General features: G+C 42.4%; 3 protein-coding genes across 9 annotated transcripts in view; 2 read left to right on the forward strand and 1 right to left on the reverse strand.

The window, feature by feature from the left end:
• Positions 1-1,739: 1,739 nt before the first annotated feature.
• On the forward strand, positions 1,740-11,591 carry ndufv3 (NADH:ubiquinone oxidoreductase subunit V3). Of its 6 annotated transcripts, none has more exons than XM_085765901.1 (5): positions 1,740-1,899; positions 4,106-4,205; positions 7,039-8,033; positions 8,151-8,517; positions 11,273-11,591. In XM_085765901.1, exons 1-5 carry the CDS (start codon positions 1,855-1,857, stop codon positions 11,440-11,442), a joined length of 1,677 nt encoding a protein of 558 aa, XP_085622027.1. In that variant the 5' UTR covers positions 1,740-1,854; the 3' UTR covers positions 11,443-11,591. The 6 variants fall into 6 exon arrangements, with proteins under 6 accessions (XP_085622027.1, XP_085622030.1, XP_085622026.1 ...); XM_085765904.1 differs by having other exon boundaries at positions 8,274-8,517; XM_085765900.1 differs by having other exon boundaries at positions 7,039-7,991; positions 8,073-8,517.
• Positions 11,592-12,038: 447 nt separating this feature from the next.
• pknox1.1 (pbx/knotted 1 homeobox 1.1) lies at positions 12,039-23,909 on the forward strand. 2 transcript variants are annotated; one of them, XM_085765910.1, is made up of 11 exons: positions 12,039-12,167; positions 13,693-13,805; positions 14,938-15,068; positions 15,617-15,788; positions 17,135-17,335; positions 17,822-17,972; positions 18,052-18,149; positions 19,390-19,518; positions 19,602-19,678; positions 19,904-20,070; positions 22,065-23,909. In XM_085765910.1, exons 2-11 carry the CDS (start codon positions 13,755-13,757, stop codon positions 22,247-22,249), a joined length of 1,362 nt encoding a protein of 453 aa, XP_085622036.1. In that variant the 5' UTR covers positions 12,039-12,167; positions 13,693-13,754; the 3' UTR covers positions 22,250-23,909. The 2 variants fall into 2 exon arrangements, with proteins under 2 accessions (XP_085622036.1, XP_085622035.1); XM_085765909.1 differs by having other exon boundaries at positions 12,147-12,550.
• tmprss3a (transmembrane serine protease 3a) overlaps positions 23,903-27,851 on the reverse strand; it is a 49,623-nt gene continuing 45,674 nt past the window's right edge. The window contains exons 11-14 of the mRNA XM_085764172.1: positions 27,118-27,213; positions 25,547-25,689; positions 25,210-25,366; positions 23,903-24,072 (exon numbers count right to left, since the gene is read on the reverse strand). Coding sequence (XP_085620298.1) covers positions 24,035-24,072; positions 25,210-25,366; positions 25,547-25,689; positions 27,118-27,213 — 434 coding nt within the window. The 3' untranslated portion in view covers positions 23,903-24,034. The remainder of the gene's footprint in view (positions 24,073-25,209; positions 25,367-25,546; positions 25,690-27,117; positions 27,214-27,851) is intronic.

Raw genomic sequence — 27,851 nt, forward strand, 5'->3', positions numbered from 1 at the left:
TCAGGAAAAGAGACTTGCAGAAAAGTCAAATAAAAATGTGAAAAAGGAGAACTATATTTATTTTCAGCATTGCCTATCAACCCTTCTCAGTACACCATTCACTGTCACTTTACAGCACATTGGAAGTGTACATGTAAGCCTGAAGAGCTTCAGATTACACACAAAAATTGACTACAGTGGAAAAAGTGTTGTCATTTGGTTTAGAGAATTAGTGGGGCAGATAAGCAAACTAATTGTGCATTTTATGACTAAAGCATGAAACTTTCAGCATTTCATACACAAGTTTTGATTTCAGACGTGGAACCACTTTGTTGGATGACCTTTGGTGACCTTTAGGGGTCTTTGACCCCAGCATTGCATTTTTCCACATTATTCTCCATTGGAAACATTTGAAAATCTCGGAAGTAAATCATTGCCAAGAAATTTCCTCACCATTGTGTTTAGGAAGGTGTGTAATATCATATAATAAAATGTTGAAATTCAACTCCAGAGAATGTGTGAAGGCAACTTATCTGTGTGGGAGAAAGATGAACTGTTCTGTGAGAATATTTCTGATGTAAAACAACTGAAAACTGCAAAATCCTCTGGTCAAATGTACTGCTGTGTGTTCAGCAGGGGCAAGAAGCACAGCTGTCTATGGGTTCCACTGTTCAGACTGGTTTCAGAAGTGTTTTCAGCTGCAGGATTGAGACATCAGACCCAAAAAAGACTGGAGGCTGTGATCATCACTGATGTAGCTGTTTCATGTTTGAACATGACAACTAGCTACTCATCAGCTACTTGAATATTTTTTATTTTGGAAACTTGTGATCTAAATAATAGGCTACTGTACTCCAGTACACATTTGAGACAGAGCTTTCAGTCAGTGATAGGCCACAGTGTGTTTATCACAGGTCAAAGTGGGGCTGATGTTTACTTCTGGGTCTCAGTTTCCTATATATTTCAAAATTATGTTTTCACTTTGCAATAATGATGATGAGAGGAAATTATTAGCAACAAAACGGTGAAGAAGTGCCGGCCCGGGGTCTGACCTGGGTCTGACTATGTCTATGGGTCTGACACTCTGAATTGACGGATTATGACGTTGCTGCCCTTTACTGTGGATGACATCTTTGTTAATAAACCACACAGTGCTCAATCTGTCTCATTGTATGAGTTCAAGTAGTTATGTTCTAGCCTGATGCATCAGCCGCTTATTTCATTACATTTCATATAGCGTCTGAACACCAGCCATAGGGATTCGTTTGCTTCCGGGAGGCGGTTGCTTACATTTGCTTCAACTAATCGCTGCTGCTTGGTGGTCACGTGTGCTATACACCGGTTAAGCTCATAGGTTAATCATGAGCGCTTGAGTTCAACGTCATCGCCTTCACTTACCCGAGTGTCCTGACTACATGTTTGAGGCAAATGAAATTAGCCGGAACCAGTAGGCGGCGCTAGCCTGGCTAGTTATGTTCTGCTGTGTCTCCAAACCTGCTGCCCATTGTGGCTGCTCCCATGATAATAATAATAATAATAATAATAATAATAATAATAATAATAATAATAATAATAATAATAATAATAATAATAATAATAATAATAATAATAATAGCCTACATGTGAATATTATACATGTAAAACGTATTAAATTAGGAACAATTTCAGAGATGGAATTTGCGTGTACGCTCGTGTAGGCATATCAAACACATACTTTATGAGTCGACATACTTTAGAAAACAACCTTTTTTTTTTTACTTTAGAAAACAGCGAGTGACACGCTTTACATTCAGTGACGTCAGAACCGTCCTTTTCATTGCGGAACTGTTTGTTCAGCTAAAGTTTCCGGTCGGAGCTGAACACTGGGAACACAACATGGCGACTTCCTTGCTACGCTTAGGACGACTGGGCGCTCTCAAGGTAAAACACCTCAACTGTCTCCCAGACGTCTCCAAAGGGTCTGTTTGGAAACCAGGTCCTGACGGGGGTCAGGGGACCGGGGACCAGGACACAGCAGCCGGGACAACTCGCTCTGGGCGGGCGTCCTGTGGCCCTGGTCCTGGTCCTGGTCCTGGTCCTGACCCCGACCTGCCTGTCTTCTACGTGAACCAAGAAGGAATGGTGTAAACTGTGGTCCATCAACCTGAAATACACCTGATCAATATTATTATTATTATAACAGAACCACGTTATGAACAACCATGGGTGGACAGTTACCAAGTACTTTTACTGGATTACTGCAGGTCTTTCCAGTACCTGTAGGCTGCTATACTTGACTATTAGTTATTTTTGGAAATGGTCAGATCTTTCAGTCCACTTTTCATAAAGTCAGATATTACAATAGTCTTACTTCTGACTTTCTACGATCTACAGAAGTACTTATACTGTTGTCAAAGTAGTGAGTGAGTCCCCAGGACCCACAGGTGGGGACTTTTTTGGTTCCCTATCCCTATTTCTGTTTCTGGAGAAATAGGCCTAGTAGTGCTGAAATCCTGTTTGATGTTGGTATGATATGGTTATGGTTAAAGGATATTATGTATGTTCAAAATGTAGGAATCAAACCAATAACATTCAAAATCTGAAAAGTACATTAACAACTGTCACATCATCTTAACAAGCAAAAGGAGGTTTGTATCCTGAACTGGAATGAAATTCCACCAGAGAATCCGTAGCTACTCTCTGCTGGAACTGTGGACTTTGTCTAACTTTGTAATTGACTCAGCAGTTTCAAGAGGACATAATGTCCATTTTCACTGTTTATCTTTTATTCTTGGACCCTGTTAAAATAAATTTACAGGCATGCATCAGTGTTGTAAGAAGAAATGCGCTCTTATACTCTAGCTATGTCTCACTCTGTCTAGACCTCGGGGCTCTTTGAGGCCTCTGCTCTGAGGTGGACCACTCTGAGCCCCAGTGTTCAGAGGCTTGTCCTACAAAGCCAGTTTAACATACCCAGGATTATCTGGATTAACTGTAGCTAACATTGATCATCTTGGATAACCTGTCCTGTACTATCAACCGGCTCAGCTAAGTTGAATAGCATTTTTCTTTTCTGTTATTACCGAGTTCCTCAATGTTTTTAGTTATTACTAGAGGAGACCGGGGGACAGTAGCAACAGGGGTGGTTGCAACATGTCATTTTTCTCCAATCAGGAACAAGCTAGAGTGATGATACTCACACTGCACATGCATAGTTGGATTCCCCCCGTTGCAGAGAGAAATCAGTTGAATTCAAAAGATGCTCCAGGATTTATTGCAAAAAAACTGTTTTTGAGGTATGAAAGTATTTTTTTCTTGAGCTTTGTTTTTGTTAAAACTGTTGTCACTCTTTTTGTGATTCTGCTCAAACTTATATGGTTTAAAGGAGTGATATGTTAACTTTAAGATGATATGATTAGCATGTATCAAGAGCACTTTGTTTAGCTAGCACATGGGGTTTAATCATGGCTGTTGCAACTGTCCCCGTGCAATATATGAATATAAAAACAGACCACAAAACAGTATTTTGACATTAATTTTTTTTTTTACTGTTGTATTGCTAATATTAAAATGATGAGAGAATAAATGACAATGGCAATATAAAAGTTATTCCCCCACAAATTGTTCCATTCATCCTATGTCACTGAAAGTCTTTTTTTTTCAATTTGAATATTTGACATCTGCACATAAAATAAGGCCTCCTAATCTAGACAAATCTATACTGTAATTGCCATCTGATCAAAGCTGATGAATAAATAACACTATAGAACTTACATTTTTGATAATAATCCTTTTACTAGACATGAAATATATTGTATTTGTAACATGTTGCAACATCTGACTCCTTACACTCAAATGCAAATTGTGAAGAATGTGGATTCTGTAATCATCTTTTAATTGTGTTGGCTATTAACAGACAAATGTAAGTTTATTGTATAAAGATTTGGTTTGTCTGATCCAAACCGTCTCTGAGTAAGAGAGCCAAATGCAAAAAGTGTTGCAACTGTCCCCGGTCTCCCCTACTAGAGGATACTGTTTGTGCCAGTCTGTGATCAACCAGTCTCTGTGATTCCTGCAAACAAGCTTGTCCATAAGAATTAAAGTCAGCCTCAGTAACAATAAGTCTGTCTTCTCTGCTTCTCTGCAGCATCTCCAGGTGGACAGCTGGGGTGTCCTGAGGCGCTCCGCTGCTCCTCTCTGCACTCAGACTGGAGAACCGGCCAAAAAGACCAAAGCTGCGAGCCAGAGTAAGACACATACAGTATTATGGTCTAAATGTTCTCTCTTCCAGCCATCCACTTCATCCTCAGTTTTAAATTCAGTCTGTAATAAAGTGTTACTGATTGTGTGTAATTGCGAATATAAATACTCTAACTGTATCAACCAGGTCAACTTTTGTTTTTGTTAATGAATATTTCCTTTACATATTGACTTGCCATGTGAAATTCAGGGAAAGCTGATTTGGGTGCGATAATACAGCATCAGTCGATGGTTTGGACACTCCCACATATTCATAGCTTTTTCTTTGGTCTTCTAAAACAATACTGAGGTAAACATATGGAATTATGTAGACTGGCCTTGTAGTGTACTCATAGAACCGTCTGACATTAGTCACTTCTTTCACAATTAAAGATGGAAACTAATTTTAGGCCGCAGACATTAGACATATAACTTCCAGTCTACACCAGCACCAACTCAACTAAGTAATAAGATATGATTGTTCAACATTACTGGAAAAGATGAAGCTCAGTCCGAACTTGAATAAGAAAGTTTCTTTAAGTGCGGTTGTAAAAACCATCAAATGCTCAGACAAATCAGGCTATAGAGGGATACCAGAACTTAGCTCTGCTGCAGAGGAGAAGCAGCCATACACATCACCTGTTAGCAGCACCTACATGAATGTTGGAGATTTAACCAACATTACTATAACGTTCTGTAGCCACATGCCATCCCATTAGTGGGGCCATCATTAGTTTTCAGCAGCACAATGAACCAGCTCACCTGTAGGTCTGTGAGGGATGAGTAGGACGCAGAGTTAAAGACAAGCTGCCAATGGTGTTCAACTGTATGAACTCCTTCAAGACTGTTGGCAACCGGATGGCATATGATAAGATGATGTGGATATTTATGTAGCCTACTATATACAGGTAAAAGCCAGTGAATTAGAATATTTTGAAAAACTTGATTTATTTCAGTAATTGCATTCAAAAGGTGTAACTTGTACATTATATTTATTCATTGCACACAGACTGATGCATTCAAATGTTTATTTCATTTAATTTTGATGATTTGAAGTGGCAACAAATGAAAATCCAGAATTCCGTGTGTCACAAAATTAGAATATTACTTAAGGCTAATACAAAAAAGGGATTTTTAGAAATGTTGGCCAACTGAAAAGTATGAAAATGAAAAATATGAGCATGTACAATACTCAATACTTGGTTGGAGCTCCTTTTGCCTCAATTACTGCGTTAATGCGGCGTGGCATGGAGTCGATGAGTTTCTGGCACTGCTCAGGTGTTATGAGAGCCCAGGTTGCTCTGATAGTGGCCTTCAACTCTTCTGCGTTTTTGGGTCTGGCATTCTGCATCTTCCTTTTCACAATACCCCACAGATTTTCTATGGGGCTAAGGTCAGGGGAGTTGGCTGGCCAATTTAGAACAGAAATACCATGGTCCGTAAACCAGGCACGGGTAGATTTTGCGCTGTGTGCAGGCGCCAAGTCCTGTTGGAACTTGAAATCTCCATCTCCATAGAGCAGGTCAGCAGCAGGAAGCATGAAGTGCTCTAAAACTTGCTGGTATACGGCTGCGTTGACCCTGGATCTCAGGAAACAGAGTGGACCGACACCAGCAGATGACATGGCACCCCAAACCATCACTGATGGTGGAAACTTTACACTTTACTTTACACTTTACACTTTCCTGAGATCCAGGGTCAACGCAGCCGTATACCAGCAAGTTTTAGAGCACTTCATGCTTCCTGCTGCTGACCTGCTCTATGGAGATGGAGATTTCAAGTTCCAACAGGACTTGGCGCCTGCACACAGCGCAAAATCTACCCGTGCCTGGTTTACGGACCATGGTATTTCTGTTCTAAATTGGCCAGCCAACTCCCCTGACCTTAGCCCCATAGAAAATCTGTGGGGTATTGTGAAAAGGAAGATGCAGAATGCCAGACCCAAAAACGCAGAATTGTTGAAGGCCACTATCAGAGCAACCTGGGCTCTCATAACACCTGAGCAGTGCCAGAAACTCATCGACTCCATGCCACGCCGCATTAACGCAGTAATTGAGGCAAAAGGAGCTCCAACCAAGTATTGAGTATTGTACATGCTCATATTTTTCATTTTCATACTTTTCAGTTGGCCAACATTTCTAAAAATCCCTTTTTTGTATTAGCCTTAAGTAATATTCTAATTTTGTGACACACGGAATTTTGGATTTTCATTTGTTGCCACTTCAAATCATCAAAATTAAATGAAATAAACATTTGAATGCATCAGTCTGTGTGCAATGAATAAATATAATGTACAAGTTACACCTTTTGAATGCAATTACTGAAATAAATCAAGTTTTTCAAAATATTCTAATTCACTGGCTTTTACCTGTATGTGTTAATAATGTATGTGCTATGTTTATTGATACAGATATTTATGAAGTATATATACTGTATATATATATTCATATGGATATTTATGTGTTGATAGATAGATATATATAAACCATAATGAGTAGAAAGGGGTGGGAAAAAATTCCCACCCCTTTTTCGAACTTGTGCATATAAGGATTTCATTTTTTTGTTTTTATTTCCTTTTTTTTTTTTTAATTTTACACACGTTTGAATATAAACTCAAAAATTCAAATTCAAATTCAATTCAACGTGAAGCTGATCATAAAATCAAACGTAGGCCACTCTGAAGATGCAACCTGTTGTTTTGTGTATGTGCCAGTCTATATAGTGCAGAAAATAAGGAGAAACTGTGAATAAGAAGGCATGTCCAAACTTGTCTGGCGCTGTAAATAATTAGCCATTTAATTGTGCGTGTTTGTCCTTATTAACCACTCCTGTTTCCTACAGCAGCAGTGTCTCCTGATGACAGAGCAGCCCTGTTAGCCTACAAGACTGCCGTTGCCTTCCCAGTTAGGTTTTCCCAGTCTGAGGTTTTCCCAGCTCAGTCTGTAAGTGCAGCCGAACCAGCGGCCACCGCACAAACAGAAGCAGCTACAGCTTCTGTGACTGTGGCCGCCGGTGAAACAGCTGAAGCTCCAGCAGCTTCCTCACATCCAGCTCCCGACCCAGATGGTGTTCAGGTTGTTGCCGACACACCTCCACCTCCACCTGTCACCGAGGCGACAGCTCCTGAAAACCTGGTCCATGCAGCAGCTGAAACAGTCACACAAGACGACACTCCAGTCGCAGCCTCAACATCAGAGCCACCCAACACAGCATCCGCCCAGCCTGCAGATCCTGCAGTTGATGGAGCATCCTCATCATCATCCAGTGACTCAGATTCTGACTCAGATTCCGACTCTGACTCAGACTCTGACTCTGAAGATAAGTCAGAAGTGAAGATTGAAACCAAGACCCCAGCACCAGAGGTGTCAGAACCCCATGTGAAAGAAGAAATAGTCCAGCACACGCCAGAGGTGAAGAAAGAAAGTCATGAGGCTACGAAAGAAGTTCCATCAGAAAAAGAAGATTCTCCTGCCTTGGTTGCTGATGCTGCAGAGGAGACTTCTCCAGCCGCATCAGAGCCCGCTGCCGTGGAGACGCCCAGCGGAAGCTCTGACATGTTAGTGGACTCTGCCCCTGAGATTGTGGACGCTGCCACAGAAGACGCTCCAGAGGTCGCTGCCACCAGCACCACAGCTCCAGCTGAAGCCGCAGTGAAACCTGCTGCAGAAATGATAGAAGATGTCCCTGAAGCTCCAGCTGAAGATGTGATAGAGGCTGCAACTCCAGCAGCTGGTGCTCCTGTGGAATCTACAGAGCATAGCCCCGCTGAAGCTGTGACCCCTGTGATGGAGCCTGTAGAAGCTGAACCAGCCCCTGTTGAAGTTGCCACGAAGCCTGTAGAAGCTGAACCAGCCCCTGTTGAAGTTGCCACGGAGCTAGAAGCTGAACCAGCCCCTGTCGATGTTGCCACGGAGCTAGAAGCTGAACCAGCCCCTGTCGATGTTGCCACGGAGCTAGAAGCTGAACCAGCCCCTGTCCAAGTTGCCACGGAGACTGTAGAAGCTGAACCAGCCCCTGTTGAAGTTGCCACGAAGCCTGTAGAAGCTGAACCAGCCCCTGTTGAAGTTGCCACGGAGCTAGAAGCTGAAGCAGCCCCTGTCGAAGTTGCCACGGAGACTGTAGAAGCTGAAGCAGCCCCTGTCGAAGTTGCTACGGAGACTGTAGAAGCTGAAGCAGCGCCTGTCGAAGTTGTTGCTGAAGCTTCAGCTTCAGTTTCGGGCCCTCTGGAGAGCGCTGAGGAGCTGGTGGACCCTGCTCCAGTCATAGCTGAAGCTGTAGGAGAGGAGCTGCAGGCAGAGGCCCAAGCTGAACCATCTGAGGGTACACACCACACCACCCATCCCCCCCCAAAAAAATTCTTCTCCCTCTTTTCTTTGTGGATCTTTAAGCCCCCACAGATAACCATACTATTCTCTAAGCCTTCTAAGTTCTGTGTACTGTTAAGGTGTCAGCTCGTCACATAGTCGTTACTGTCACATCATCTCTGGATTCTTTTAAATAACCTTGTTTGCTTTTTGCCATCCCTGTCATACATAACCTGTCTTTGCGTTGGTTTCAGCCTGGTTCTTGTGCTTGCTGTTGTTGTAGTGGTTACACCTTTAACACTGCTTTCAGGGCTTTTTGCTTCTATTCTGTCCAGATTCTTCACAGCTTTCACATGGTCTTGCTTTCTTGCTTGTCATTTAGGATTGTCTCATTTTGACCCATACAACTGTGTTGTCCCTGTCAGTGCATGGTGCAAGCAAAATTGCTAATGGCATACTGTCACTAGGCTACGTCCACACTAATAGGTTTATGGTTTTTGTTTTGAAGTGCATCTGGAAACAGAGACTTCTAGAGTAGAGACTGCTAGAACTGTTTTATATTAAAGGTATAATATGTAGGAATTACACCCATCTAGCGGTGCGGTTGCATATCGCAACGTATTCTTGATGTTGCATTCACGTGAAATCGGGCAGACGTCAGACAGACAACAGACGCTGCATGTAACAGGATAAACAAGCGTCTATGTGAACAAGTGGTCCGCCAGCACGAGGCAAAACAATACAGGCGTGACAATATGTTGTCATGTCTTGTCTTTCTCGAGTAAAATGACATCCGGTTGGTTTGCCAACGGCCGTCTGCCTGACTGCAACACCAGTGCCTCCGTCCTTCCTCACACTACACAGTGGTGACAGTTTAAACAGGCGCTACCTGGAAAACGTTCTCCCCGAGCCGACAGCTCCGGTGAGTTTCCGTGGTTACCTACAGTCACGCTGCCACTCAACGTAAAAAATGGCGATGCAACATGGCCGCCTCGGTTCGGTGCGTCGTCCACTTATGTATTTGTAACGACTTGTAACAACTCATTCTAAGGTACGAGAAAGCTTTCATTTGTATGCGGGTGTGATTGGACTTCAGTGAAATTCATATTCATGAAAGCAATATTTGGCAATATGAAGCCAAATAAGTTACATACTTGGGTTTTTAAAAAATCTTGGTAGGTTTGTAGCCTGAACAGACAGAAACGGAGTCACCTGCCTCATCTCCTGATTGGGTGGTATCGGCCTCGACTACCAGTGGTCAATACAGTATGGATAACTTTTGCTGGTCCTTGCTCTGAGTATCTTCTACAGCTGACCAGCAGTGTAGACGTCTACTCCCTGCTCATACACACACACACAGTCCCATTGTAGGTAATTATGTCTTTTCAGGTGTGTATTGATGTTGGTCTGAAACACTCGTCTAGAGATGGGTTTGGTTTCAAATGAAAGCGTAGCTGTGTGGATGTAGCCTGACTCTGCTCCTGCTTCTGTTTTCCTCTCATCCCTTTCTTAACACCTCTTGCTCTGCCAGTCCTCACAGTTTCCAGATCCAGCCTCATTCCCAGATTACTTTGCTCATTTTGATACATGTCTCACTTTGGCCCATCCTCGTTTTTTTTTTTTCCTTCATAGCATCTCTGTATTGAATATTGGTTTCAGGTTTTCAGAGTTACTGTTAAGGTTACAGGTAATAATGCTGTTGTTTGTTTCATAATGTCATAATGCCAGGTCCAACTTCTGCTAACTATTAAGATAGCACATGCTCGTACTGTGGAGAGTCCTGCCTCTGACAGCAGCAGGACGAGCAGAGCTGGGAGTGGGTGGAGTCAGTGGAGGTGTTTCAGGAAGCAGGATCACACACGATTATTCATCATTAGCTCATTGTCATGATATGAGCTGTGTAAGTTGACCTGATAAGCAGCCAGTAGATCTCTCAGAGTCTGCCTGTGACCACAGCCCATTGTCAGCATGTTCTTCTCCGAGGCTGGGGGGATTCTGCTTCCTGGAACAACTCTGTCCTCACCTTGGAAATTTGTTTCCCCACTTGTTCATTTCTTCCTTTTTTTTTTTAAACATCTGTTAATCTGTTGTCCTCCTGGAAACCTTTGGGATCTGCATTGATAACTGAAAAATTTAAAATGTGCTTGTAAATGTATCCCTCTTTGATTGTGGATGTGTACAGTTTTTCTTTGTCTTAAACGTTGTTTAACTTGTGACAGGATGCTGAGGAGTTATCAGACAGATTTAGATGTAGAAGTAAATTAGTATTTTAAGAACACAACGTATCTGTGTGATCAGATGCACCAAAGCCTTGTTTGAAATTTGATTTTTGACTTGTTGCCCTCTCTGAAATCCATTCCATGCCTCCAGCAGTATTCTTTCTAGCATGGACTGTCTGCTAGCACGTTTACCTTCACACGCTCTGAGACTTTTCACACCAGTGTGTCTCCACACTCTGTTGGGGGTCATGTTGCCCATTATAGGGAAGGCTACACTAAAAACCACCTTTGTAAGCATGTGTGAATATGTAAATGGATGGTCCCTTGAAAAACCCTCAAATATTTTCAAAGCTCTTTTACTCTATAGCTTATTAGAAATACAGACAGTGACAAAGAGACAGGTAGACTAGACTCAGCATTGCATTTGGCGTATCTTGTACCACTTCTGTTTTTATGCATAAACAGGAGGAAGATTTGGGACACTAATCTTTGCAGCAGATTCAACTTTCTCTCACATGCCTCTTTGTCTTTCTCATTCTGCAGAGGCTGCAGAGGCTGCAGCAGCAGCGCCTCCAGAGCCTGAGGAGCCATTTGACAACAGCACCTATAAAAACTGCCAACACCACGGCTACAACCCTTACACATTTGCTGACCTGGATTTAGAGATGGCCAAGTTTCGTCTCCCTCAGCCCTCCTCTGGCAGACCCTCACCCAGGCACTAGAGGAGCTGGCTTGGCTGCAAACCTTTATAATGCTTATAGACTGTGATGATGGTGTTGTCCCTCTTTACGTGTGATCCTCCCCCCATCTATCACAGCATGGAATTCAGATGTTGAAATGTAATATTATTAAAGTACACAAATAGGAAGTATAGTGTGTTTCTGCCTGGTGTGATTCTGTTTTGTCTTTTGTCTTACATAAAGGAATAGGTGTACAAAGCAGCAGGCAAAGATCAAACGCTTCTTTTATGCTGCTTTTCTGCCTGGGGGGTGGGGGGTTAATTTGAATAGAGCTGAGTGTGCAAATGGTTTTCTGTATTTCTATTTTAATGATTACAATTTTGACCCCCTAGCCTGCCTCCCTACACAGTGTCCTAATTATCCTGTCTCTATGCGTCTCTGTACAAGTAAACAATGAGCATCTGTTGTTATTTTCGTGTGTATTAGTATCGGATGTGGAGAGAATATGCATAAAGGGGTGTTAAGCTGGAGATATACATAGAAAACGTGTTGTGTAAATAAGGACAGTGAATAGCGTTTGCAAGAAAAGAAAAAAACCCGGCAGGGTGCAGAAGGACTGGCAGGCAGCGGAACGTCATGTCTCCGCCCACCTCATAAATATTCATGAGCTGAGCGCCCCTGCGTGCCCTTACGCGATGACGCAACGGCACAACTGCGGGTCCCGATTGCTGCAGCCGCTTGTCAGTGTGACGAAGATTGGCACTCAGGTAAGCTGTCACTCAAAATCGCTCTTTTTCCGTTCCCTATCAATCAAACAATCTGGGCCGCACGCAAAAATGCCCCAGGGCGAGGAACGCGGACCTAGGCAGTGCAGCGGAGTGTGCTTTTGGAAGGGAAACAGAAGCGGCAGAGCTCCGGGAAGAATAAAAAAAACCTGTATACAAGGGTGGTGGTGGGGGGGTGGTAAAAAAAATATGTCGGCGTTTTGGGGGCAGAGGAGGATTGTGGAAAAGCAAAGGGCGAGAGAGCTAGAAATGAGGCCCGTCAGTTGTATCGCTACCGCGGAGGGGAGGGGACGGCTAGGGCAGCTGTCCCCGCTTGATTGATTGACTGATGTGTGAAGGATTTGTGGATCAAACGGGCTATCCCGGTGTTCAGATAGTGCTTTTAAATAGCACTGCAGTCGAATTATTTTACACAGCTGACAAGAAATGCATATTCATTTACAATGTTAATTCAAAACGGTAAAGCGACGAATGCTGTCTTATTAGGGCAGACGGCTCGCATCGTATCATTCCGCAGCGGGGTCCTTTTTTGTACATGGCTAACCAGTTTAGCTTGGTGTTTTGGCAGTGATTTCCCCTTACTAAATATGGCGCTTTGCATTTTGGGTGCACGGTACCAGCACGAGAGACACTTTTAAGTTAACATGTAGCTACCTTGCTAATGTTAGCGGTAGCATAGCCAGACGCTCGCATATTTAGGCAATCCTCTTAGTTGATACCGATCGAGAGCTAACGCTAACGTGTCGGCGTTACAGACTGGCTATCAATATTATGGTAAAGAAAAGCAGACTTCACCGAGTCTCTTTATCTGTAAAAACACTGTCGTTACCCAAGTCCAAGGGTAGCAGGTTATATTAGCCCCAAATGTTCTTGAAAGTTTTTATTTCCCCTTGCCGCCACAAACGGTGTCAGACCCGCTAACGTTAAGCTAAATGCTCATGCTAAATTCATCGTGGTGGGTGTGTTAAAGTCAGTTGCAGGACACCGTGAACATGCTCACCACAGTTACAACAACGCACCTCAGAGTCTATAATTTCCCCTTTGTTGTAACGTTACATGAGTGGTGTGGGTCGTAGAAGGGAATTAAAATATAGACGCTACATTAATACATATGTAAAAGCAGTCTCTTCATAAATGTTACTCGTTTATTTCCAGTCTTTAGAAGCCTTTGTGTTGCCCAGATGTACCGGCCGAACATTCAAGAGTTGAAGTTGCCACTTAATTTTGTTTACATTTTTTTTTCATTACTTTAATAGTTTTTTGAACATTAAATGGAATTGTTTTAATTCTTATCTACTATTTTAGTTGTTTATTGTTAATATTGATTATTGTAATATGAAATTAAGCATGCCTTCTGTCAGTCACACCGGCCCAGTTTACACTACTACAACTATGACATCAGTGTAACTGACATCATGGGTCATCTGAAATACCTGACATCATGCATTTATTAGAGCTTTTTGCCTTCACTTAAAAGTGGTCTAACTGAACCTATGTGCATGTGTAGGTTGGCCACCTGTCCCCACTCTCTATAATGCTCCAGTGTTTGCAGCATCTGCAGTGAACGTGATGGCAGCCCAGCTGGTTTCCATAGACAAGTATCCAAAGGGAGAGCAGCAGGTGGGTGAGAGAGATACATTTGCTTTGGGCCCTTGAGGCTGACACAACCTGCTCCACCTTGCTAAACTGTATCTTATTTTTTTTATATATATATTTTAATTTTGCTTTGCTAAATACAATCAAACACATATGTCAAGCTATAACTCACACTCTTTGTCCATAGATTCTGTTATTTTTAGTGGTGGCTTGTCAAACAAAAGGAACTGCACAATGATATTGCGTCAGTTTTAGTAATCTGTTGGTGACATCATGCTTGGCTTCTGCAAATAAATCACTATTATAATATATTAGTATACTATAGAATCAGTATTAGGCTATAGGCTGATGTAATATAATTCCCATTCATGTCAAGCATTTCTGTGTCTGTTCTCATGTAAGCCGCTTACAAAACATCTTTTTTCAAGGACCAAATTTGTGGGTGTCAGGAGCTGAGAATGACTTTTTTTTTTTTTTTTTTTTTTACACCCCAAGCAAGTGATTATTTTTAGCACTCAATCTCAGTCATTGTTGATCACAGGCACATGGTTAAGGATGAGATGTATGCTCCTGAGAGGGGGGTCTGTGTAGCTGTCTGGCCCAGAGACTAAAGACATAGTTTAGGTGGAATGGTGACTTCACATCTTCTGGATTATATCTGATATTACAATTAAGTCATAACATTGTATAGGATAAGATGAACATTTAATTGTAACACATAATGAAAATGAATTGCATCTGTCCCCCTGATTTATAATACACTATGACACTTTTCAGTACAACCATAAGAATAAATCCAATTGAAAACTAGGTCACTCAACAAAAACACATGTTTTTTTCTGCCCAGTGACCGATACAGGACTGAAAATTCATGACACTTTATTATGTCTTTATGCCACCTTGGATTACATTGTAAACAAGTCTTCATACTTATTTAATTTGTACAACGCATTTTCTGACATGTTTTAAGACCACGTCCTCATGACTCCATCATCTTGAAGTGAGGCTCTGTGTTCAGCTTTGCCCTCCAGTTACTCTTGGAGTTCACATGATGTTTTTATGTCCTTCATTCTCCGCCTTCTCTTCACCTCTTCTGATTCTTTCTGTCTCTTTATTCCTGTCTGTCCTCATTACTTTGTTTTGTCTCTTCCTGTAGATGCAAGGTGTGGTAAAGGTAGACAGCGACTCGGAGCAGAAGTTTACTGAGGGGACGTTGGCAGAGCCGCCCAGCCCCACACCAACCGAGCCGCAGACACCCATGGACGCCGACAAAGCCTCCATATATCGGTAGCCCTAATTCTGAGTGTGTGTTTTGTTAAAAGAGAGAACCAGAACAACACCCCTCTATTCCTACATTTAAGTTCTTCTCTTTGCCTGTTTGAATCTCATCATGTTCAGATAGGCCTGACACTACTAAACGATACCTAGAAAAGCTCACATGATGTCCATGAAGGCCTCCCCTTTTGTTCATGTGACTTTCATATTGCTCTCTGGCATTAAAAATTCCAAAGCGTGTGTTAATAACTACTGCTATTTTTTGTGTGTGAACTATGTGTTTGTTGATTTTTGTATAAGCATGGCTGCAAGCAAGTCAGACACTCACAATACCCTCATTTATTGGATAATGACAGTGCCCTAGGCCGACTACTGTGCAGTCATTACTGTATCCTGTGTTCATGACAGATGAAGTGCAACCTATATGGTTTGTTTTCACTTCATTCTGAAAATTTAGGCTAATCATCTGATTTTATTAGTATATTTTATTAGTATAGCAAGCATAGTCTTATTAATTTGTCCTCTTTGTGTATGTGTGGTGTGGATTGTACCATTTACAGGCACCCCTTGTTCCCTTTGCTGGCCCTGCTGTTTGAGAAGTGTGAGCAGTCCACACTGAGCTCTGACTGCATCACCTCGGCTAGCTTTGATGTGGACATCGAAAACTTTGTCCGCAATCAGGAGAAAGAGGGAAAACCCTTCTTCAGTGAGGACCTGGAACTTGACAACTTGGTAAGATGTCAGAGGCGGACCCTCTGAATTTACCATGTACATGTTTCATCAGTCCACAAGACATTTTCCCTGAAGACTATAAAACGGGTTTGACAGCGAGCTACATATTTAAACAAACCTATTTCATCAAGGTATGTAAAGGAAAATCGTTGCTTTTTTTGTTAAGTCTTGTTGATACAAGCCAGAGTTAATTCTTACTTCCACTAACCAAGGTAACTTATGCAGTGGCAAGAAAAAGTATGTGAACACTTTGGAATTTCTTAGTTTTCTACATTAATTGATCATTTAATGTGATCCGATCTACATCTAAGTCACAACTATGAACAAACACAATGTGCTTCACCTAATACCACACAAATAATTATAATATTTCATGTCCATACTCATTAAACATTCACAGTGCAGGTGGAAAAAGTAAGTGAACCTTTGGGTTTAATAACTGGTTGAAGCTCCTTTGGCAGCAACAACTTCAACCAGCTGAACACTCAGGATGAAGTCTGGACCATTGGTCCTGACAGAACTGCTTCAGCTCAGCCATGTTGTTATGGGATGTCTGGTGTGAATGGCTCTCTGGAGGTCATTCCACAGCATCCCTATTGGATTCAGGTCTGGTTTTGACTGGGCCGCTCCCAAGGGTGGATTTTCTTTTGTTGTAGCTACTTCTACTGAGTTTCAGCTGGTGGACAGCCACCCTGACATTATCCTGTAGGAAGCCTGGATAAACTCTGGAAGTCATTTTGTCCTCGATGGTGGCAAACTGTCCAGGCCTAACCCTAACCCTGAGGCAGCAAAGCCCCAAGCCATGATGCTCCTCCACCGTACTCCACATTTGACATGATGTTTGTTTACATGCTGCTATGCAGAGCCATTTTTACACCATACGTACAAAAAATACAAATAAATAAATAATACAAAAAATGTAATCTTAGCTTCATCAGTCCACAAGACATTTTCCCACTAGTGTTGTGGAGTGGCAAACTTAAGGCCTGCAATGGAAAGTAAAGCAATTAATGCAGAAAACTAGGAAATTCTGAAAGGTTCACATACTTTTTCTTGCCACTGTATATTGCTGAACTAGTGTTCTCCGTAGCAGGATTACTGTCAAGCTTAACTTGGATTCATGTGCCAAAATAACCAAAAAATATTTACAGTCACAAAAATACTGAGAGCAATAATTAACAGCCATAATGGCCTTGGTCTCATCCCACTGGAATGAGACAAAACTAGAGCTAAATGCAAGCAACAGTACATCAGAGAGGTACAGCAATGTACAGCTTGAGAAAGTTGGTCAATTTCTCTTTTGTTGACTGCCATGAAATCTGTATGTTTTTGCCTCTGACCTCCAGATGGTGAAAGCCATTCAGGTGCTGCGGATCCACCTACTTGAGCTGGAGAAGGTGAGTGACCTATGCAAGGACTTCTGTAGCCGCTACATCGCCTGCCTCAAGACTAAGATGAACAGTGAGACCCTGCTGAGTGGGGACCCAGGCAGCCCGTACTCCCCAGGACCAGGCCAGGTCCCGACCTTCTCACCCACCAAGACCCAGGTATGCCCTGTAGATAGACTACTGTATATCCATCACCATTCACCTGGGTGCAGGAAACCACCAGCAACATAGTAGCTCTATCTGTTGTTGTCTGACACCAGTGTTTAGATTCCTCTGTGCTGGAGCCATATTGTTTTGAGGTTATCAATCTGTCCCATTCCTGACACAATATCTCAGTAACAACGCCTTGATTGAAAATTCACATTTGGCACAAATGTTCACGAGGACTCAAGGATGACCTCAGGTGGATCATATTTTATATGACTCTGGATAAACAGGAATGCAATCTGAAACTAGTTTGAGTAGCAGAGACAAACAAGGGAATTCTAGTTTTGGAATAGCTTTTCAGGCCTTGTGATGTTTTTTACTTTGAACCTGTAATGCAGTATTGAAGTTAAATCAGTGTGGTGTAAAATCACAGCATAACAGAGGTGTGTTGTGTTACTGAAGCCTTTTTTTCCCTTTTTTTTCTGTTCTATCGTACAGAACCCCAGTTCTGTCTCGGGGACCATTAGTCCCCAAGGTCAGATTGTGGTGCCAGCGTCAGCCCTGCAGCAAGGGAATGTTACCGTGACAGCTGTTAACCCCACCCAGGTGGTAGCAGGGATGTCATCATGGCATACAACCCCTCCCTCAGGTACTGTACTGATGTGAATGCTGCTCAGATACCATCGTGTACCAGTGGGACACTTTGTGTGTGTGTGTGTGTGTTTCAGGTGGCACAGTGTACCAGCCTGTTACAGTCGTCACTCCTCAGGGCCAGGTGGTAACACAGGCTCTTTCTCCTGGGACAATTCGCGTCCAAAACAATCAGGTAACGTCTCTCTGAGGGTGATGGGTGGTTTGTGGTGTCAAGATTGGTTGCATGTTAGGGGATGCACATGACCACTGCTGCAATATTTTATTGGATGTTTAATGGGGGTTTACAGAGAATTGAAAAAAAGTGTTTAATTTCAAAAACAATGGCTGTCCTAAAACATTACTGTCAGCTTGTTAAACAAGTGACTTTAATAAGTTCTTATTGGCTTTTTACTAGAGTTAGAGTTGAAATATTAAAGCTGTAATAGCTAAGCTAAATATTCATCAATCTGTTCAACCTACAGAATATGATAACAGATATAGCGGTACCGCTGCTTCATCCCTCGCAATGCAGTTAGTAGTCTAACATATTACAGCGAAGCATCATCATCTCTACTTTAAATATTATGAAACAAATAGACTATAGCCTTGGGAGCTGTGGATTAGTGAACTGTCCCATCCTGAGAGGGCTTGGAAGTGAACTAAAGTCATCCTTCCAAACTGAACACATTCTCTAGTTCCCTCAGGTTTCAATTTCTGCTTGTGCTCCTAAAATTTTAAGTTAGGGGCCACTGTGCTCCTAGTAAAAAAAAGTTAGTCTGGAGCCCTGCAGTCAGACTGTCACAATGATGTATCAAATGTCAGAGGTTAAAAGTAGATGAGATTCTGGCACTGCAAGAGAGGAGACATTGATAGTTCCAACATGCTTTTAATTTATTGGGCAAAGAAAGTTATATTTAACGAAAGCGAAGAACGATTAGTTATTCACTGAAATATATAACCTACATTTATCAATTGTGGTTCTTACAAAAATTGTATCTTATGAAATATACAAAATAATTTACCTTTACTACTTTTACAACCACATTATTTACCAACAACGTGAAACCTTGGCTCCATAGGCATAGGAATAGGCGTCCCGCCGCAGTCTGGTTTGGGCCCGCCATAGTGTCTCAGAAAAATTATTGTGGTGTTTAACAGCGTTTCACCATCTCTCCTCTCTGTCATGCCTATGAACCGAAAGCGAACCATTCGGTTTGGACGGTTTTCATAAACCGTTCCATCCCTCATCAATATGGAAAATATATTGTGATTTTTGTCATATCACCCAGCCTTACTTTTTGCTTTTTATTGCTCTCACAATTAAAGTTCAGTAACAGTTGTGCAGTGTGCAGTGAAGTGGAGTTTGAATGAAATAATGTATTGTTAGTGAGCCAGACTAATGGAAAGGTCTAAATGAATGTCCCTCTGCTCAGCTCCAGCTGCAGTTTCACCAGGATTTGAATCTCTTTAATCACGATGACAGCTCAACCAAGAACAAGCGTGGCGTTCTACCCAAACACGCTACCAACGTCATGCGCTCATGGCTCTTCCAGCACATTGGGGTGAGTCTGTTCGTATCTGATTTTTCTGTACACTTAAAAACACTGCAAACACTGACGCTCCCTCTCCCTGCTCTCCTCTGCAGCACCCATATCCAACAGAGGATGAAAAGAAACAGATCGCTACTCAGACAAACCTGACACTTCTGCAGGTCAACAACTGGTGAGTCTTCTCTGGTGAGATGAGTGAGAGTCATGTCCAGCTGGGGCCACTTATTATATTGCTCTCCTTTCCTTGTGTGAATGAATGCTGTGTAAATGTGTATAATGTGTATGACCTGTCATCTAAGATACACCTGCCATAAACTACACACTCCATGAGAAATGGTACAACTGGTACAACCACAGAACTGTGACGGAACTAAGAGTGGTTGTTTTGTCTCTTCAGGTTTATAAATGCACGGAGACGGATCCTGCAGCCCATGTTGGACGCCAGCTCCTCTGAGACACCTAAAACCAAGAAGAAGACGCCTCAAAATCGGCCACTGCAGCGTTTCTGGCCTGACTCCATCGCAGCTGGTGGAGGAACCCAGCAGCATGTTACCATGCCAGATGGTACACAACAATGTTCTCTATGTACAATTTGTATTTAATGTTAAAGGGATAGTTCACTCAAAATTGAAATTTCACTCATTATCTACTCACCCTCATGTCGACTAAGGGCTGGGAGAAGTTTCAGAGTCCTCTGTGGCTTCTCTGAGTTACAGGGGGTCTCGGCGTAGCACTGCATGTCCATATGACGGATTTGGGCAAACCAGGAAGAGGAGCTTCCGCTGCAAACAAACTTGAAATATAGACTTATTTAATTTTTTTCGGGACAATTTCGCATTTCGGGGCTTCAATACAAGACAGACATTACATACGAGCAGCATGGAGGTATTTGGATGTTTTTTGGTGTGTCTTTTTGTTAACGAAGACAGTTGGTATCCATTTACAACCGTTATATGGACATGCACTGCTACACCGAGACCCCCTGTAACTCAGAGAAGCCACAGATAACTCTGAAACTTCTCCCAGCCCTTACTCCACATGAGGGTGAGTAGATAATGAGTGCGATTTGAATTTTGGGTGAACTATCCTTTTAAGACATGATTTGGTCATCTAATGAAAGAACAGGACTTCCAATCTTCCTGCTGGTATTTGGATAATTCAGGCTGAGAGCTTACTGTCTTTTAATGATGTCACATTCTATCAACACATAGAGCACAACGTTTAAGTAACACAAAAAGGTGGACCACATCGGAAAAATACACCAATTCATTTGACACTACCACACTTTTATTAGGGTCCATGCAGCCTAAGCTGCCGGGACCCTAATGCTCTGTCCAGTCTTCTTCCGAGGAAATCCTACTTCCCATGCATGAAAACTCACCAAACTTTGCACAAAGGTCCAGTCCCATGCCAGATTTGCTCAGCTGCAAATGTGGCACGGCAAGCATCTAAATCTTAAAACTTTGAAAATTCATAACAAATCAACTGTACCTGCTATAGTTTTGCAACTTTCACCAAAACATAGCCCCAATTCTCCAGAAACATTTGTAAATGTAAACAATTAACCGAAGCAACTAGGACTAGTCAGGACTGCAAAGAAAACGAAATACAGTCCGAGTGAAGCACTGGAGCGGCGGGCCGATACCTGGCCATCACCGACAACGGGGGACTCGAGAATTATGCTGCACCGAGTAGGAGAGCTGTTGTGGTGGGCTGGGAAGCGGGTGCTATCGACCGATGCTATCCGCCACCACTAGCAGAAGTTAGCGTCGAGCTAGTGGGTGGTAGCACTCGCTAGCATCCAGGACAGCTAGCGGGCTAGCAGCCCTCCTACTCGTGCTGCACGGAGCTTCTCTCATTGGCTGGAGAGAAAACACGACTGTCCACCGTTTACACAACAAAACAAAGCAAAAGACCAAAATAGGGCTGCCCTCAAATAGTACACCAAGCACTGGTCGATTGGTTGCAGTAAAAAAAACAAAACATTTGGAGCCGTGTCTTGTCAAAATCAATATGACTGAACTGTATATGAAAGGCTATAGGGCTTTTAATTTGAAGGGCCAGATACAGGAAGTCGTGACACTCACTTGCTGTCTGTAATATTATTTTGTGTGAGATACTACGACGGTCACAAACGAGACTGTGGCGGTCCGCCAGAAACTCGTTTGTGTGTAAACGTGTGTGTTCGGACAGAGAGTGAAAGGCGGTAGTGTTTTTTTCCTGGTTCAGCTGGTGCTGCACCTTGAGGACCCTGTGTCATACAGTAATTTGTTCCACTTTGTGGTGTTTTAGTCAGTCTTTTGCAATATGTTGATTGCACATGTTTATATAACAATGACATGACGGTACTGCTGAGGAGAGATGTAATCTGAAACTCTCTGAGTGGCTGGGCTTGTCCAGATGCAGCTGAATTGATAATTAAATCTGACAGTCTCACTTCAAAGGCAACTTTCAGGAGAAGCACCATGAAGCATCTCAGCTGTTAAAGCAGGAAATAATCAGTATCAGTTTAGCTCAGCTAGAGAAATTGAACCTGTGAACTGTGTCCTGATTGTTAGGTACGATGGTGACGATGAACGTGGAGGGTCTGCAGAGCCTGACCTCAGATGGTGCCACGCTGGCGGTGCAGCAGGTAATGCTGGGAGGCCACAGCGAGGACGAGTCGGGGGACAGCATGGACGACGACGACGACGACGCAGACATGGCCGGGCTGGGCCTGGACAACAGCGACTCACTGCAGTAGAGGACTCGACCCTCACACTGATCTCCTCGTACACGCGGGACATGCAGAAATAGGTCTACACAATGCGTTTGCATTTCAAACACACAATGAGTCATAGTACAGATACACATTAGGTTTACATAGAGCACAAAGCAACAGGATGTGTCCTGCACTCTTCCAACCCTCCACCTGCTGAATGGCGGCTTGTACCGCAAATGTGTACATCAGGAGTTTCATTTAAGAAACCATTTTTTAATTATTTAGTTGATGTAGGCGAGTGCACTTTTTGTATATTTAAGCTCAAAAAGATTAAATCAAACAAACAGAAGAAAAATAGAAGTGTTAAAAACACCCAAAGCAAGTCTGTATGCTCCGTTACTAAATGTTGACTGATTACACATATTCTCTCTCTCGGCCCCTGGGCCTGTGGGCCCCTTCTCCTGCTCCCCGTCCCCATCGATTCTCATTTTGGATGCCAACACTTTAAAGTTGTATGTGTAATGGTTTGTCTTCACTTTTTGCATGCTTGTGTTTTGAGTAGATGTGCGCACTCTTACGACTGACTCTATGGCTCTCACTCAGGCCCCTGTAAGCCCCAGAGGGCCGAGCAGGGCCCCGGTGAAGAGATGAGAGGGAAAAAAAGGAGAGATGCTTATTTTTATATACAAAAATATGAACTGAGTGTTTTTGTTTTGTTTGTGTTCTCCTGTTTTTTTTTGTAAGGAATATTTATGTACAGATTGATAATTAAAGCTAGCGACCCTGTTTTCCAGGGGCTCTTTGAAGTTTTCTAAAAAACAGAAAAAGGAATTGAATGCTGATGAAAATTGCTATTTAAATTGGTTTTAAACTTACCATACTAACAAGGCCTTACTGTGTTCTTTTCTAAAGAATCCTTGCCAAGAAGCACAAAGGAGTCTGACCCTTGTAGAAATTGGTCAAATAGACACTAAACTGCAGAACCCGGTGGTTCTGTGAAGCATCGTTTGTCTGACACAGAGACTCAACCGAAGTGTCAGCGTTTGAATTGCAGCTCCAGTTTTAGCCACATTGTGTATACCATTATGTTACGTCTTTTACTTGTTCTACAGTGATAGTGTAGGCATCACTTTCTCAAATGCACAATCCAGAACACTATGCTACTCACACAATCAATAGAGTCTGTGATGGAGCCCCCCTGGGAGGACAATATCCACACTGAGACACACGCTCCATCATCAACATGAAGCAGTGGACTTTTGCACGCACTAAACTTTTATTTATGTCGACAAACATGCTACTGCATGGAGACCGGAGCAGAGGAGCAGGTGGACCCCCTGCACCCTGCAGCCTCCGTTGGTCCCCCCTGTCACTACATACACATAGTGAGTGATTTGACATCTCTTTATCATTTTGTTGATAAAACCGCACAAATTGGGGTGCCTCTTATTTGAATATCTGTAATATTGTACTGTACAACAGTTGTCTGTCAATAGTTGCAGTAATCTGGTTTATATCCCTCTTGTAAAGTTGAGACTTGAAATGGTTAATTTCCCACAGCCTGAGGATGAGACTGGGTGGGTCCTTGATGAGAGCTCGTTCCTCACTTGCAGCTGTTGCTTTTTATGACGCGCTGTTCACTTTTCTCTTGTCTGTTTTGCCTTAGAGCTTTCTATTTTGGAATAAATGATGCCTAACTCTCTGCTCTGCCTCTTCGCTCTGCCTCCGACACCATTTGATTGGCTCCAAGGTTCTGTGGTCCTGCTGTGGTACAGTTCAAATGTGGTAACATCCAGAGTCCAGAGAAGTAACTGTACTGCAGGTTATTCAGTTGTTTGTGCTCGGAGCTGGAGAAATGAGAACCTCTTCTCTCTGAAAGACAACACACAGAATGGAATTTGATGTAATCATCAGTGAAATTGCTCACAAATATGTGTTAACTGTTAAATCTCACGGCTGTTGTCATATAACAAACACCTGGCGTTCCCCTGTCCACACAGTGTGTTGTAGGCAACCAGCTGTTCTGTCACCATGGCAACAGCTGGAGCTACACAGGGTTCAAGTCTAGTGAGGCATCATGACCATGTTAAAAATTGCTAAAGTATGGACATATATTTTAAAAATATATGTCCATACTTCATACGTGTTTGTGTATCTATGTGCAGGCAGAGATCAGAGATGGTGTTTTAAATAACCATGCTAGCATTTCACCAGCTCTCATCTCTGCCAGTCAGCCTCTCAAACTGCCGCCTCTCTCGCGTGCGTGCGGGCGCACCGCACGTAGACACACGTGAGACAAAAAAAAAAAAAATTAATAAGTGCGATTAAAATGCGTTAATTTTTGTGTAGTTAATTAATCGTAATAAATGCGTTAAAGTCCCGGCCCCTCTAAACTCACAGAGCTTCATTATAACAGGAACGTTACAGTTAAAAAAAAATCATAAAAAACTGTGTTAGTTCTCAGCGTTTCCTTCAGCTTAGTTTAAGATCCTGATTATTTACAGTGAGTCATTGTGTAAACTGTTTGATACTGATGTGTGTGTGTGTGTTATAACCACAGTGTCTGAGCCTTATTAACATGTCTTTACATCTTCAGTGACTGTACTGAAGTAGAGTGGTGCATGTTTTCACCTCAGCTTCACAGTCAATGGAATAGTGGTTCTGTCTCAGACAGGGACTGATACTGACTGGTTGATAAAGGAGGTGCCTTCATGAGGCTCATGCACATGCACATTCTCAGTTACATTTATGAATGAAAAGCTTTGTAATTCTGATTGGAAGATGGATTATGATTCCTTCTGGATTTGTGTGTTCACATAGTCTTGGCTCTATACTACACTTTGTTGCATGTGACCCATCATCACAAAGGCAGACTGGACGGTGCTTCAATCAAAACAAGCAGCTGACCCCCAGTACAGGACCGGCCTCCTTGCTTTTAGCATTCATCCAGTTACTTCTGCCCTTAGCTTGTCCACAGTGGATGTGGACAGCTTGTCCTGCACTCACCTCCATCTGTTTGCGGATCCAGCTGAGGGACTGTGTGATGCGAGTGTAGACCCCTGGCTTATTCCTCATGGCACAGCCGATCCCCCAGCTAGTCGCTCCCACCAGCTTCCACACAGACAGGTCCTCACAGGCTAGAGGACCTCCACTGTCTCCCTGAGGACACACATGGAGACATATTACTCTACAGAGACAGAAATAGACTTCACAGGCAAACAGACATGTCTGACCTCTGAAAACAGGGTCCATGTGACCTCTAGTAATAAACCAATAGAATAGATACATGATTATTTCAAGGTAAAAAACAAACTGTGAGGTCAGTGAGAGTGGATGTACCTGACAGGAGTCCACTCCTCCCTCCAGGTAGCCTGCACAGATCATCCAGGAGGAGATGAGGCCACCGTAGACCTCAGGCTGGTTGCAGGTCTTGGTGGACAGGAGGGGGACGGTGGCCGAGCGCAGGACCAAGCTGGTCTCTCCTGGAGAAGCCAGAAGAGCAGAAGCTGAATCTTTGGATAAATACTACGTAGTTTACAGTTGATATACTGTAACTGTTACTCACATAGGAATATTTTAGAAAATATAATATTCATTTTTCATCTGTTATATCACTAAACATTTCTGGAGCTATATGTTTTCCATGTTTCTGTGTAGTGTGTAATGAATGAGGAGTGGTGTTTGTTTTCTGTTTGTCTTGCATCTGAAAACAGGGTTTGGTTTTGAGCTAAAAAAACAAAAACAAAAATGTTCACAGTTTTTTACAATCCCTATGACCCATTTTTAAAATACTTTTAACACTTTTTCAGTCTGTGTGGGGTCTACAATTAACACATTTGTTGTTGTTTTTTGACACAAAACACATACATTTAACACATTTAAAATTTGTTTTCATTTCTTTTACACACAAGCTCAACTAAGACCAAAACAGTAGATGTTAACTGCTAAATTTTCAATTACTTTCACACTGTTTGTCAAACAGAAAACCTCATGTTCTAAACTGAACCTAAAGGCCAAAGTGAACAGCAGTTCACTTTGTAGACTGAAACAAATGTCCTGTATTTTTTTTTCACTGTTTTTGAAAAACAGTTGATTGAGTTCATGCAAATACATCAATCACAGCTGATTCCCATCTAGATATACTGTAACATCTAGGAAACACACTCAGGTGTTGAGGTTCTTTCAGTCACATGACCTGTTTGGGATGCTCTTGTATATATAAATATATATATATATATATATATAGAAAGACAAAGAAGAGGAAAACAGAAGACCAAGCAGATTAGCATTGACTCTGTTTTATTTTTTTTTTATTTTTTACTGTATTTCCTCTGTTTGTAAATGACATCTTCACACATCTGTGAATGACCAGCAGCTATGATGCAGATGTTTCTTTTTCTGCAGTCATTTTCAGTTGCTTTACTGTTGACACTTTGTCAATTTTTTTTAAGTGTTCATTCTGAGATACCAGTAGGTTACACTTTTTGTAGTGTTTGCAAAAAAGAAACAAAATACCTGCATTTACTAAACCCAATAAAAGTAAAATGTAGAGAAGTTCAAAAGAAACTACAGCACAAAAGTAAATTTATGACCAATACAATTATCTGTCTATTGTAAAACAGTAGATCTGACACATGTAAAGTGACTCAGTTTGTGTTATTCCATCAGTTGATAGTGTTTTTTATGACACGGTGCTGTGACTGTCTGTTTATAGTATTGATGGGTCACAGTGATTGTAAAAAAAACTGTAATGTGTGCGTGTTTGCAGTAGACTCAGAGGTTTGGGGAAAGTAGTTTGACTCTTGAGGTTTGTGTTTACAGTTCTGAGGAAAAACATTGAAGATTTCATGAAATGTATTTTCAGCAATTGTGACAAACAGTAAAATGGGGTGGGGGAGGCGGGGGCTCACCGTCGGCCTCGGTTGCTCCCCATCCAGAGATCCAGCACATGGTGCCCTCAACAAAATCCTCCCCATGGTTGGGCAGACAGATGGGCTGCACCAGGCCTGCAGAGGAGGCACTCATGAGACTCACACACACACTTACCCCAAGATTGAATGTGTGTGGTTCCCATCACCATGATCAGTTACACAGTTTAAAGGGATAGTTCAACATTTTGGCAAATTGGCCCATTGCCGTAATTGCTATAGTCATAGCAGTAGGTTTGTTACCTTTATTTGTCGGTGTAAGCTATTTTTAGAACGGCGGAGCAGAGCCGCGAGCTGCTCAGAGCTACGCTACGGAGGCTAATGGGATTCATGGTTTCCCTCATCAAACTCATCAAATACACAATCCAACAACTCCAAAACGCTGTCATGGACAAGTTGTGACCAGCACATTCACCACGCTATGAGATAATAACACAACGTTACCAGACAGAGTTGTTTTAGAGGTCAATTCATGCAAAACTGCTGATTCGCGTTGCCTTCAGGGACAGTTTTTCAGCAAGCAGACTCTGAATTTACCTCAAAAACGACTCCGTTTCGTATAACGTTCCGTTATTATCTCATGGCGTGTTGAATGTGCAGGTCACAACTTGTCCACGAGAGCGTTGTGGAGTTGTTGGATTGTGTATTTGATGAGTTTGACGAGGGAAACCAAGAAATCCCATTAGATTCTGTAGCGTAGCTCTGAGCAGCTAGCG

Source organism: Trachurus japonicus, chromosome 21, assembly GCF_045865225.1.
Source record: "Trachurus japonicus isolate A0001 chromosome 21, Traja_1.0".
NCBI classification, from domain to species: domain Eukaryota; kingdom Metazoa; phylum Chordata; class Actinopteri; order Carangiformes; family Carangidae; genus Trachurus; species Trachurus japonicus.

Coding starts and splice junctions, on each gene's coding strand:
- ndufv3 (XM_085765898.1), top strand. CDS start 1,855: ATGGCGACTTCCTTGCTACGCTTAGGACGACTGGGCGCTCTCAAG. Junction 1,900..4,105: donor GACGACTGGGCGCTCTCAAG/GTAAAACACCTC, acceptor GCTTCTCTGCAG/CATCTCCAGGTGGACAGCTG. Junction 4,206..7,038: donor GACCAAAGCTGCGAGCCAGA/GTAAGACACATA, acceptor TGTTTCCTACAG/CAGCAGTGTCTCCTGATGAC.
- pknox1.1 (XM_085765909.1), top strand. CDS start 12,514: ATGTGTGAAGGATTTGTGGATCAAACGGGCTATCCCG. Junction 18,150..19,389: donor TTCGCGTCCAAAACAATCAG/GTAACGTCTCTC, acceptor CCCTCTGCTCAG/CTCCAGCTGCAGTTTCACCA. Junction 19,679..19,903: donor CTTCTGCAGGTCAACAACTG/GTGAGTCTTCTC, acceptor TTGTCTCTTCAG/GTTTATAAATGCACGGAGAC.